We start from the raw sequence: 13,754 nt of genomic DNA on the forward strand, positions 1-13,754 counted from the left end.
TAAAAGCTCTACATTCAGATCTGCAGGCAGCAGCAAGAGTGAGCAACTGAGCCTAGCTTGAGCATCTGAAACCTCAAAGTCAACCCCCAGTGACATAATTCCTGCAAAAATTGTACAACCAACCTCAACAAGGCCACACCCCCTAATCCTTCACAAGTAGTGCCACTCTGTGATGACTAAGTATTCAAATAGATGAGCTTATGGGGGCCATTATTACTCAAACCAACACAAATCCACATGCCTCCTTGTCTTTTCAATGCTGTGGTTAAGGCCTGCATCACTATACATGCCTCTATTTATTTAAAATTTCATATACATGCATATTATGCTTGGTCAAATCTACCCATAGTACCTACTTTTTAGTTTCTTCCCTATCTCTCATTAAATTTTCCTCCCAATTACATGTGTTCATTTTTTATTAAATCCAGTAACTGTGCATGAATGTAGGACAATCTATTAGAGCATAGCATGTGTAGCCTCTCAGGGGCCACATTCTTAAGAAAACTGACTCTTCCTCTTCAAAGAACCACATTTGCCAGTAGGGGAAGAACTTCATGAACCCCTTCCTCATCCATGCTTGGATTTTTGATGTATTGTTCTTATGCATCTCATACGCATACAGTCAGAGTTGCTGTAAGTTCATGTGTACAATAGCTCCACAAAGTGAGTAAATAATATGTCTGTGTCTACTATCTCTGGCTCTTAGAATCGTTCTACCATCTCTTCTGAAGTGTCATCTGAGCCTCAGATGTGCTGGAATTTGTGCCTCATTTATGAGTGAGAGTTCCACAATATTTTATCATCTGCATTTTATTAGTAAAGGATTACTTACCATATACTGAAAAGTAAATTTCTCTGATAAGGGTTGAAAACTATACTGATCTATAATTTTAATGATTAAATCCCAGATGCAATTCCATAGTGTGTGCTTTTAAAAAGCAGAATAATGGAATTAGATTTTCCTTTATGGTCTATGACTTAGCCAGTAATAGGATCTGTCCTATGGACTGGGATTTAAATTCAATCAAAAGCGTTACTCTTATAACACCTATCCCACTATTATGCCAGTGGGTATGTTTTGATAAGCTAGTTGTAATTGTGCCTCCCAGATCCATACATAGATATCATGTGAAAAAGACAGGAAATTTATGTTGCATATAAATCATATGTTCCCACTGTGAAGGAATATGATTTGTGTGCCTGAATTTTCACTGTGACCTCTCATACATACCATTAACTAGGGAATTTTCCACTTGTAGCATCAGGTAAGCACTTTAAAAGTTTCAGATTTGGTAGCATTTTGAGTTTCAGATATTTGTGTTAGAGATTCTCAACTTTTGGTATAACCCATATACATTTAGAGTTTAATTTGAAGTATTGCATGGTAGAGAGAATAACTTCCTTTTTAATTTTTAAATTTTTTTGGATATTTTATGTATTTACATTTCCAATGTTATCCTTTTTCCCGGTTCCCCCTCTGGAACCCCACTCTCCCATTCCCCCCACCTGACTCAGTGAGGATGCTTCCCTTCCCACCCACTCACTCATGCCTCACTGCCCTGGCATTCCCCTACACTGGGGGGAATCAAGCCTTCACAGAACCAAGGGATTCTTCTCCTATTGATGCCAGACAATGCCATCCTCTGCTACATATGCAGCTAGAGCCATGTGTCTTTCTATGTGTACTCTTTGGTTGGTGGTTTCGTCCCTGGAAGCTCTGGGGGGGTCTGGTTGGTTGATATTGTTGTTCTTCCTATGGGATTGCAAACCCTTTCAGCTACTTCAGTCTTTCCTCTAATTCCTCCATTGGGAACCCCATGCTAAGTCCAATTGTTGGCTGCAAGCATCTGACTCTGTATTTGTCAGGCTCTGGCAGAGCCTCTCAGGAATCCAGTATAACCGGCTCCAGTCAGCAAGCACTTCTTGGCAGCAGGAATAGTGACTGGGTTTGGTGACTGCAGATTTTATGGATCCCTCAGTGAGGCAGTCCCTGGATGGTCATTCCTTCATTCTCAGTTCCACTCTTTGTTCCTTTTGTGGGTTAAGATTTTTCTTAATATGGAAGCAATCAATTCTGTAACCCTCAGAGGTACAGACTAGATCTTAAATGTTGTCTAGAATCTCTGAATACTTCAATGGAAAAGCCTCAAATTTGATGAAACTCTAGAAGTGGTGTTATTAAAACACCTTTATATTGAGTGCAATTAATTCTTCTGCCATAAACCTCTTTCATTCCTAGTCAATAATTTGTTGGTTTAGCTATGATCCTTCCTTTCTTAAAAGTTTTCCCAAAGGGTTCCTAGAGCAGTGTAAAGTGTGTGTGTGTGTGTGTGTGTGTGTGTGTGTGTGTGTGCATGCACACGCGCACATGCATTTACACATGCATATGTATGTATGCATATACACATATATGTCTCCAATCAAAAAGGAATTCCAAGTATTTAAATAATTTAGTTAAGATTCATATGTGTCCACTGCCACTTAAGATGGTTTAATGCCTGGAAACTCACCAGTGATCATTAAAATATGGTATAGGCTTTGGGAATAGTTCTATTTTACGCAAAGATTTATACTTTAATAATTTATTTCTTTGTATTGTGTGACATATGTGGATTCATGGCCCCAGGTAGTTAATAACATGACATGACCGTAATTTATCCCTCTTCTGCATAGTAGACTACCTTTTCATACTGTGAAACTGCATCTGCTAATCGAAAGGGCAAAAGAGAAGATTTCTACATACTTTTACGGCCACGAGTACAATTTCTAATCAACAAATTTCTGGGGTTTTTTTTCCTTATTTTTAAATTCAGTACAGGGTTCTCTATGCAGCACTGTGTTGGAAAGAATTGATTTTGCATCTTTTTTTTCTTCTTAGGCATAAATAGGGAGATCTACATTTCTTCATGGTTAATTAATATTTTCTCTGTTTGTCTTTTCCTTTTCATGTCAGTCACTATGAACAAGACCGTAGTGCACTTAAAAAAAGGGAATGGGAACGAAGGAGTCAAGAAGTTCAACAAGAAGAAGATCTTTTTTCTTCAGGCTTTGATCTTTTTGGGGAGCCCTACAAGGTAGCTGAATATGTATGTAATTTATCTTTTTGGACAATACTTTCTTGCTATAGTTTTGAACCTGCCTATTAATACTAACTTTATTTTCAAACAACAAAACTTATTTTAAAAGTGATACTGTTAAATTGGGGGCAATTAAAAGTTTCAAAAGATGTGTGCAAGAACAAAATTCATATTCTCTGACTTGTAAGACTTTCTGTCTTCAAAGAGCCCCTCACAGCCCAACACTTGTTATAAGAAAATTCTTTCTGTTCTTTATGTGTTTAGCTGAGCAAATCTTGTGGGCCTTATTAAAATGCCAATGGATAGGACTACTCATCTTCCCAATCAGTGCCATCTAATGCAAAACAGATGCTCCCCCTTGTTTTTCCAGTTCGGTTTAGGATTCATGGTAGGTAGCTCTAATAAGCATTTGAAAATCCTTGGCTTCTTGGCAAGGGGAAAAAAACCCATCATGTTTCTTCCTGGCTAATAAGCATGGGCTAGGGAGATTGTTCAACCAGATTATAGAATGATGTAAGGTTGATTTTTCCAGTGGCATCCAGCCTCCTATGAGGTTTCATGAATGATCAAACATGTATAGCTCCAAGTATTTATTTTAGGATGATTATTTGGTGGTAGAAATTAGAAGTAACTAGAAAGAGATTAGAAGGGAAGAGTTTTAATGTTATTACTAGCAATTGGCTGTTTTTTAAAGTAAAACTTTTTAGTAGTATAATTTTTAATGAGACTAAACCAATAAAAGAGATGAGATGAATGAATGAAAATTCAAAAGGTGATTTAAGAAGGGTATCATTTAAAAGACAGTAGCTTCTAGAAACGGGAAATTCTCAACAAATACAGAGTAGGTTCAGAGTCTGCTTTGGTGTAAAGCTAGCAGTTTGCATTGGTGGCTACTAAGTCAAGAGTTTTGCTGCTTTGTTAAGAATGAGTAAAGAATTCTTGATTTAGACACTTGGGTACCTTTCAAGTTTTCAAAGGCTGACTGAATAAACCACTAATTTTTAAATGATTGGCAATTCCCATAGTTACACAGCATTTTTCCAATTTCAATTGATCCGCTTTATGTAGTACACATATCTGTGCATATTCAGATATATGGTTTATTTATATGTTTTGAAGGTCCACTATGAGCTGATGAGTATCTTAGACAAGTTTACAAATAGAAACAAAATATGGTCCCTACCTTCAGGAAAATTCTAGTCTAGTGACAAGAGTATGTTGTAAGTGAGTGATGACATTGGTGATAGAAAGAGAGAGAGGAAGTTTAAGGAACTATTTGTTAAGAGAAACTTATTACAGGATGGATTTATGATAAAGTATGGAGGTTGAAATGATAAGACTCGGTTCCTAACTAAATGTAATGTGGAAAACGGAGGATTTAGTCTACATTTTGTTTTGTTAGTTTCTTACCTGAAGACATGGTGGTTATCAGTAAGTAGTTTAAGAGGAAGGCAACATTGATGCTGTAGTGTAAAAAAATAATTCAAGTTTGACCATGTTGCATTTGATATACATGTGGGATAACACAGAAAAGGCACTGGAGACCCACATCTAGAGCTTATATGAGAGGTCAAGGGAGAGATTTGAGGGACATGTGGAAGCTGTGAGAATAGATACTGTCATCATTACCAAGGGTGACATCAGAAAAGAAGTAAAGGGTGGTAAGAGCTGAGTCCTGGAAAGAAAACTGATAGGCAGAACTCTTAAGTTAAGGAACATTTAATGAGAACCGAGGAAATAAAAAATTCTCTGGTGAACATATTTGCTACTGTTTCTCTAGGAAGTAAGGGACTATAAGAACTATAAATTTATTATTGGACCTAATGTCTAAGTATAATTTATGACCATAGAAAAATTATGGGCAAACAATTGCCAGGGATTGGAGAATGCACAGGAAATGGTTAAGTAGAAAATAATAGGTAATTAATATGGACTTTATCTTGCATGGGGAAAGGACATCCTGACTTTGGAAAATCCAAAAATGTCAATAGCAATGACAGCCATCAAGCTGTACCAAACTTAACTCAGGACTTTATAGTATGTCTAATACTATCAATGGTTCATAAAAATAGACAATAATAGGTACATTCCCTTGCACCTGCTGATTTTTCTTGGCAGGATGAGCAATATGGGACTCTTTCATACTGTTTACTAATTTATTTCTATTCTTGGACTGTGCCATATTCACAGTGGAAAGAATATTGACTTTCTTAAGATTTGGTTGTTGATAGGAACTTTCTCCCTGGGGATATTTGTAGTGTGAGTCTTTGAAACTCAAGTTTTTGCTAAGGTGTTGACAAGAGTGATTTGAAAGGGGCCTAAGAATAATGAAGCCATATGACATGACTTTATGAGAATAAAAAGACTTGTGAGGAAATAATATGCCCCTACTCTAGACTAGGGCTTTATATATGTATACTTTTAATCCTTACAATACGTGGGGTACAAATTGTCCCCATGTTTTTTGAGGAATTTTAAGTCTAAGAACTTAGGTGTTTCCTCAGCATCTTCATATTTTCTTCGCTTCATAGTTTTCTCTGCCTTTTTGTTCAAGTTTATGTTTTTATTATTTTGTTTCTTCTCTTCTCTTTTCATTTTCAAGACAAGCTTTATTCGGTGTAGCCCCTGGTAGTACTAGAACTCACTCAGTAATCCAGGCTGGCCTCAAACTCAAGAGATCTGTGTGCCTCTGCCTTCCATGTGCTGTAATTAAAGGTGTGTGCAGCCACTGCCTAGCTATTATTTTTCAACAAAATATCACACAATCACAATAACTTTGATCACGTTATACATTACTCCAATTCATTCTAGTCCTTCTCTACCTCTCTGTCTACTCAGGGTCATAGTTTCTCTCTCTCTCTCTCTCTCTCTCTCTCTCTCTCTCAAAACAAAAAACAAAGAAAGAACTTAGAAAGACACACAAAAACCCTCAAAAAACAATAATCAAAATAAACAAGTAAAAGATAAATTAGACGAAAATGGCAAAGCAAAGTAAAAGGATACAAAAAGCCCCACCCATATAAATACTATTGAAACCATTTTTGTGTTGTCCAACTAACTAATCCTGGGCTTGAGGACTGAAATAAACTGTGGTTTATATCCTCAGTAGGATTCCCTTTGCAGGAAACTTATTTTGCCTTTGCCAACAGTCATCAATTATGGATAGATTCTTGGTTAGGGCTGGGGCCCAGTGTCCCTATCTTCCTCTTGGTGCTAGGACCCCATCTGGCTTGAACCTTGCAGGGCTTCTGAATATGTCACAGTCTCTGTGAGTTTATATGAACATTAGTCCTGCTGTGTCTGAACGACACTTGGAGTCTCTAGCTCTTTCTTCTGCATAGAGTCCTGAAAATTGAAGGAAAGAAGGGGATTGATGAAGACATTCCATTTAGGACTGAGAATTACGAAGACTCACATTCTCTGCATACTATTGAGTTGTGGTTCTTTTTGTTACTTACCTAGGGGAAGAAGCTTCTCTCATGAAGGTTGAATGAGGCAACGATTTATGGGTTTGATAGCAGAATAGCATTCAGAATCATTTGATTGCTATGTTCCTTTAGCAAAATTAAGTTTTGGTGTTTGGTTTTCATGCAGGTCAATGACCTATGTAGTCTCAAGTTCTTAACTGCCTGAACACTGACAGATATTAGTTTCATTTCATGGAGTGGAACTTAAGTCCAATCAAAAAGTGGTTAATTTCTCTCATAACATTTGTGCATTAGTCCTCCTTTTAAAAATTGATCTTGTTATTATTACTACAATTACTACTGCTAGTGCTATTTTACAGATTTTCATGACTTAATAAAAATGAGGAAACTGGAGTAGAGAAAGGTTTAAGTGGTTTATACAAATACATTTGTTTTAAAGGAAGTAAAGACCAAGACTGATGGAGGGTTATTTGAATGATTGTTGTGAGGATCCAATGAAATGCCTTGGAACACCTTGCCTTAAAATCCATAAAGTACATAAAGTTCTATTCGTGCCATTATTATATGTAGAGGAAGCAATGGCAACTCATGGCCCAGAGAGATTAACTGTGAAAATATCAGAATTAGGAAAAAAGGAAATTACTAAATTACATACTTCAGTTATACCACAAAAAAAAGAAGAAAAATGAACTTTGAAATTTGAATTATTTTGCTTATTTTATTAAAAGGAAATAATATGGTACAATAGCCTCTTAGCACATTAGTCTGGCAATGAAATTACACTACAGATTTGTAGATAACATTAGAAGCAAACTGAGGGAACTTTGCATTTCCTAAGGTAATGAGAAGCAGAAAGCTTAAATGAATCAGCGCTGTTAGTCATGAGCCACAAAGCAGACGTGTAATTCATGCTTGAAAATACTTGTGAAATGCATTTCCTTGATGATAGAGAGATTGTGTTTACTTGGAAAATAATGGCTACACCGGTTACTTTTAAGGAATCAACCAATTATGTAGAATGAGAAGTAAAGTATTGGCCATATTTAAAGAAGTCTATAATTGATTGAAACAGCTAAATTCCATCTTTGAAATGTTTAGAATTTTCAAACAAGTCTGGTGAGAGTATCTTCCTTCTTAACAGGATTGCTAAGCTGCTGGTGGGCAAAAAAGGAACATTTAGTGTACATCAGAAGTTTCTATTGTGTATAGTGAGAGGAGATAATGTAGGTGTAGAGAGATGTGTTTCAGGCTCCACTAGGTTTTCTATGTCATGCCTAGTTTTTGAGAAATTATAAGATTAGATGACAGTCACCTCTCCAATGGTAGGGAGGCAGAAAATTGACCTGTCCACCTGTTCTGAACTATGAAGTGTCTGGTGGTTGTTAATAGTGGACATTTTGAGGCTATGTATCTATGCCTATGTGTCTATGCCTAACTTTAATTTGTGAGTGTTTTTCCTTACCAGTATTTGTCATATGGATGATCACTGTATATCCTACTTGTAGCCACAGCACATCTGTTATGCAAACTGTGCAGATCTTCATTTTTTAACTTACAAAGCTTGGATAGTAAACTCAACCTTAAATTATCTCCTATAGAATTCCTGTCATGAGGCCTTCTGAAACAATTGCTCGCTGAGGAAATTCTTCTAAGAGGAATGCAGCCTCCATTCTTACAGGCTACCACTGTTCTAGTCGACTCCTGTAGCTTGTGTGTACAGAAAAGCTACAGAAACTTATTGGGATCGTTTAACTCCTAACTTGAAATAAACACTCATTTTCACTGAAATAGATTTTGTCTTCATGAAAAATGTATATAAGGAATACCTTGGTATTTTCTACACAAAAGTCTGTGCTAAGGAAAAAGAAATCATTTTTAAATTGCTTTAAATTTTTTATAGGTGAGCCCATAATAGAAATCCCGTTTTACATTTTAAGACCATACATATTATTTTATCTTACTTAATGATATGTGGTGATATTTTTCTTTTTATAGATAAATATTATATTTTAACCTATAAACTTTTCATTTTTTTCTTTTTCTTTTTTTGGGGGGGGGGCTGGGGACCGAACCCAGGGCCTTGCACTTGCTAGGCAAGCGTTCTACCACTGAGCTAAATCCCCAACCCCTAAACTTTTCATTTTTGACCTAACGTTAATATCATGGACTTTTCCAAGGTATTTTCAAGTTATTGTTCAATCAGTAGTAACCAAGTTGACATGCCCTTTGCCTTTTATGGGTATCACTTGCTTCAAGTTATTATATGTTCTTTCATTTGGTGGAGGCACAGTATGGGATATAATTTTTTCTGTTAAATTCTGCAACAATTTATTTGATAATTTAATACTAGAGAAGTAGTTCTTATCCTGTGGGTTACAACCCCTTTGGAGGGTCAAACAACTGTTTCACAGGGTTCACATAGACATCCTGTGTGTCAAATATTTTTATTACAATTCGTATAAGTAGGAAAATTACAGTTATGAAGTCATAACAAAAATAATTTTATGGTTGGGGGTCATTACGATCCAAGAAACTTTATTAAAGGATCTCACCATTGGGTAGGTTAAGAATCACTGTACTAAAGTTGTAGCAATTTTTGGTGATATAAAGATGACTCAGATTTATCCCTCAAGTTTTTAATAGCTGTAGGTTTAGACAGGAAATGAAAATGTACCTTTGCTACATATACTGAATAGCGAGATGTTAATTTCTGGGCTTTTTAAAAAAATTAATCTTCTATTAATTTTGACATCATATTGATAGATATTTGCCAGTTTAGAAATTCTCTTTGTTCAAAATATGTTTTAAGAATTGCCTCAGAAACTAAGGTAACTCTAATAGGTAAACATCAATGAAGAGTCATTAAGAATTAGACATTATTCTTCTTACTGATAAAAAAATATGTCTTCTACATATCATCAAAATAACAACAGGCATTTTACTAGCTTGCTTGTAAGCAAATGAGATAGAAGGTATGTGGATCCTTATGATGTGGATCTAGAGGGTGGAGTGACTTCTCACAGCAAGGGGTATTGTTGTGCTGGTAGTAGTGGGAAAGGATAAGGATATTTTGTAGAAATGCACTACCACTGTATCCATTAAGCATGCCCATGATATTTTGAGTGAGAAGTTAAATTTCTTTGTTTCTGCTGGTAGAGTGAGATCCTTGATCATAGCTAGGTATCTGTGTTTGTAACATACAATAATATGACTTGAGAGATAGATGTTTTTAAGAATGTAGAACAACCCTGAAAATATTTCAGACTTGTATCAGATTCTTGGTGGGATCTTAAGGCAATGGAATTTTTTTGTTTTATATTTAGGGAGTGAATAGACATCCTGACTTTGGCTGCTGTCCAAATGGTTCATTGTGTAAGTCAGTTGAAGGAAATTGCTATACACAAAGAGTTTATTCTTGTCTTTGCTAAAAAGTAATTTCTGTCATAAAAATGGTAAACCTAGGGAATTTTAGGGACTAAAAATGATTTATCCCTTCTATATCTTTTAAATATGCCTTTCAAATGTGCTTCTGAAAACAGGGCAATTATTCTACTGAGAATTCCATAGAATGTTAATTGTTTAATCACTACTTTGGCACCATGGTTGCATATGATGCAACCATGTTCTTGATGTTCTTGATGATAAGCAAACTAAAATTGACTTGTATTTATTCAAATTCTAATGACCTCCATCCCCCACAGAAATCTCCTAGCATATATTTAGCATATTTTTGTATAGTCTTTGAAATTCATATTTTTCTAACTGCCCTAATTTTTTTTACAAATGTCTAAGAATTAACACATGACATGAATTAAATATGTGGAGATCACTCTAATAATGAGGCCAAGGTTCCTAGTTTGATTCACTCTCTGATTATTCCCTTTTGCTGTCCTTTCCTGGCTCCTCTTGACTCTGTCTATTAAAAGTGCATGTGCTCCAAATGTTTTGCTTGAGCCCAATCTTCTCAGTCCATTTTTTTTTCTTTCTCTAGGAGATATCATCAATTTCTAATCTATCACACTTTATCCTTCCTCATATTTTCCCATCTTCACATGCAAAGACAATAGAGTTATATATCCTTAAATAGAAATTAATATCTGAGACTTGAATAAATACAACACTCGTGTGGCCTAAGAGAGAAGGAAGTATTGGGGGCATTTGTAATACTTTGAATGTAGAACATCTAACTTTTATGGACCACATTGCCTTCTACTTTTGTGCATGGAAAGCATGGCATGCTCATGGTTTCTATGACATAAAGGCCATATAATACGGGATCTTTAGTAACTAATGGCTCCATTGACAAATGATACCTAGGATAATGGTAGCTTTTACTTTTTGTAACATATGGTGCCACAATAGTACTACATAGGCATAATGAAGTCTTTTGCTTTTCTGAATTAAACATCTTCTTTTGGTAGCCTATTTAGATGTAAAGAGAAGCTTAAAAGTTAATTTTGAGAATTAGCAACTGAATTTCATCAGATTTATTTCCAAGTATACAGCTATCCTTATTTTAGTCATAAAAGCTTTGATTCTTCATTGCAAAAATATAAGTCTCTAATTATTTCATAAAATAATAATCTGGCATTTTATGAGATTAGCATATCCTACAAGGATATGATGGAGATAGGCAGCTGATTATTCAAAAGATTGATTTGGTTGCCTCTTCGACGCTTCCACATTAGGCTAACATTGCTTTGAAAAAATAACTTTGTTTTGATTTACTTAAGTCACATTTAAATTCTTGAAAAAATGTTCTAACTACTGGAAAGACACAGGAGAACTTGAGTCACTGTTGATGAACAATGCAGCATTTCAAAGTAAATGAGTATGAATCATCAATGTGTAAACACAGCCGCCCCCAGAATATGTAGGCAGGCCCCAGCAATTTCTACAGTTCTCTGATTAAGGAATTAGATTCATGTTAGTCATAAGTTAGCTCAATTAGACGTTGTTTAATCCATTGCCTTGTTTAAAGTTCGTGTAGTGAGGAAGGAATAGTTTAACTGATTTCTCTATCAAACAGGCTTTGCATTTTATGGTATAATGTATTACGAAGATTAATATGTCACACAAATCAAGCATTCCTTGTGACTCAACCACCAATAAGAAGATAGCTTTAATTTTAATGTACAATGCATCAGTCCATCTCATCAAACCCACAATTAGTGGGGTTTTCTGTTTTTATTTCATTATTGTTTTGCTAAATTACTCACTTTGCCTTAACATTCTCTTGCAATAAATGTGTTAAGGGCAGAACATGAAGAACACCAACCACTTACCCTCACTATTCATTCTAAATCCCCTCTTTTATTCAAACTACCTTTTTGTCTCACATTATGTATCCTGGTTATGATTTCCCTCTGTCTACTACTCTCAGTTCCTCCCCACCAACTGTCCAATCCAGATTCACCCCTTTTCTTTCTCTCATTAGAAAACAAGCTGGCTTCTGAGTGCTAACACAAAAACAAAATGACAAAACAAAGAGGAGAAGGGCTCAAGAGCAGGTACAAGAAACAGAGCCACACTCATTTGCACACTAAGGAATCTCATATAAAACACTAAAACTGAAAGTCACAATATGTAAGCAAGTAAAAGATTAATTGGACACAATTGCCAAAACAATGTAAAATGATACATAAAGTTCTAAACAATACCATTCAAACCATTTTATGTTGGCCAACTAACAACTCTTAGGCCTGGGGCCTAACCTAAATTGTGGTTTATATACTCACTGAAACTCCTTAGAAGAAACTACTCAGTTGCAAGTGGTTATTAGTTGGAGATTGTTTCTTGATTAAGGATGAGGGTCTAGGTCCACTACTTTTCTCAGTCCTATGACCCGATATACAGACCCCTACAATTTCTATGCTGCCTCAGTCTCTATTATTTCGTCCATCCGATTTTTGATCCTGTTGATTTAGAGTGCTGTGTGTTCTTGGTATCCTCCATTCCCTCTTGCTTTTACACTCTTTCCATCTCCACTTTTGATAGGCTCCCTTGAGCCCCAAGGTGATGACTTTGATTAGACATCCCCTTTAAAGCTAAATGTTCCAAAGTTTCTCATTCTCTGCATAATATCTGACCATGGGCCTCTTTATTTGCCCCAATCTGCTGTAGGAGAAAGCTTCTTTGATGATGGTTGGGCAGGGCACTGACATATGACTATGTGAAATGTCTTAAGGAGTATTTGATTGCTACTTTTTTAAAAGAGCAGAAATATTTAGTCTTATCTAGTCATAGGTTCTTTATCACTCTAGCATGGTCAGGTACTGGTTTCTCTCATGGAATAGACTTTCAGTCAAATCAGATATTGTTCAGTTTTCTTGCAAGCAGGAAATCATTGCATATCAAAGGGTTATGTCTTTGTTGCTGTTTATACCTCCCCTTTGGTAGTATGAAGCATCCCTATACCAAAGATGCTAGCTCTTAAAGATAAAGACTCTATGTAGGCAACAGATTGACTTCCATGTTCAGTGAGATTTTAGATCTTGTTTTCAGCAATGTCAACTTTCTATCAGTTTGTAGAGAGCATTTTAGAGTTGTGGCTACATCCTGGATTGTTCGGGGATTTCTTTGGGACCCCTTTGTCCAACAACTCAATTAGTTATATATGTCCCAATCCCAGTTCTGGAAGCTTCATTTGGTAACAAGCTATGTCTTATGGGTTGCTGTCTCCCCCATTAATTAGTGATTTCATTTAGATTGCCTTCATATATATATATATATATATATATATATATATATATATATATATGGAAGTGCCTATTACACTAGATTTTGATACTACCCTTCAAATGACCCTTAGTTTTAGCTATTTTTCCCTGTATTTCCTTCCTTGGGCCCCTCCTCCCTCTCTCTAACTGATCCTCCTATTCCAGTCTCTATCCTCATTTATATATAACTTTCTCTCTTTCCCTTTCTTAGGAAGATATATCTGTCCTTTCTAGAGAGAGAGAGAGAGAGAAAGAGAGAGAGACAGAGTGAGAGAGAGACAGAGAAAGAGAGAGAAGCAGAGACAGAGACAGACAGAGAGACACAGGGACACACAGACTGAGACAGAGAGACAGAGAGTCAGACAGAGATAAAGAGACAGAGACAGCGAGACAGAGACACAGAGAGACACAGAGACACAGAGAAACACACAGAGAGAGTTTGTATGTGTATGTATGTGACTCCACATGAAACTTAAAAATGGTCACTGAAGATCTGTGAAAAATTCTAATCGGGATCCAAAATACCTTTC

The 13,754-nt window shown here is 36.0% G+C and overlaps 1 protein-coding gene across 2 annotated transcripts in view; it reads left to right on the top strand.

The window, feature by feature from the left end:
* The window catches only part of Aff2 (ALF transcription elongation factor 2), a 504,495-nt gene that overhangs the window by 163,835 nt on the left and 326,906 nt on the right, over positions 1-13,754 (top strand). The window contains exon 2 of one of the 2 annotated variants that reach the window (NM_001427288.1): positions 2,954-3,086. In NM_001427288.1, the coding sequence (NP_001414217.1) occupies positions 2,954-3,086 (133 nt within the window). The remainder of the gene's footprint in view (positions 1-2,953; positions 3,087-13,754) is intronic. The other variant, XM_087599250.1, reaches the window with a different exon arrangement.

Source organism: Rattus norvegicus, chromosome X, assembly GCF_021556685.1.
Source record: "Rattus norvegicus strain SHRSP/BbbUtx chromosome X, alternate assembly SHRSP_T2T, whole genome shotgun sequence".
Taxonomy (NCBI): Eukaryota; Metazoa; Chordata; class Mammalia; order Rodentia; family Muridae; genus Rattus; species Rattus norvegicus.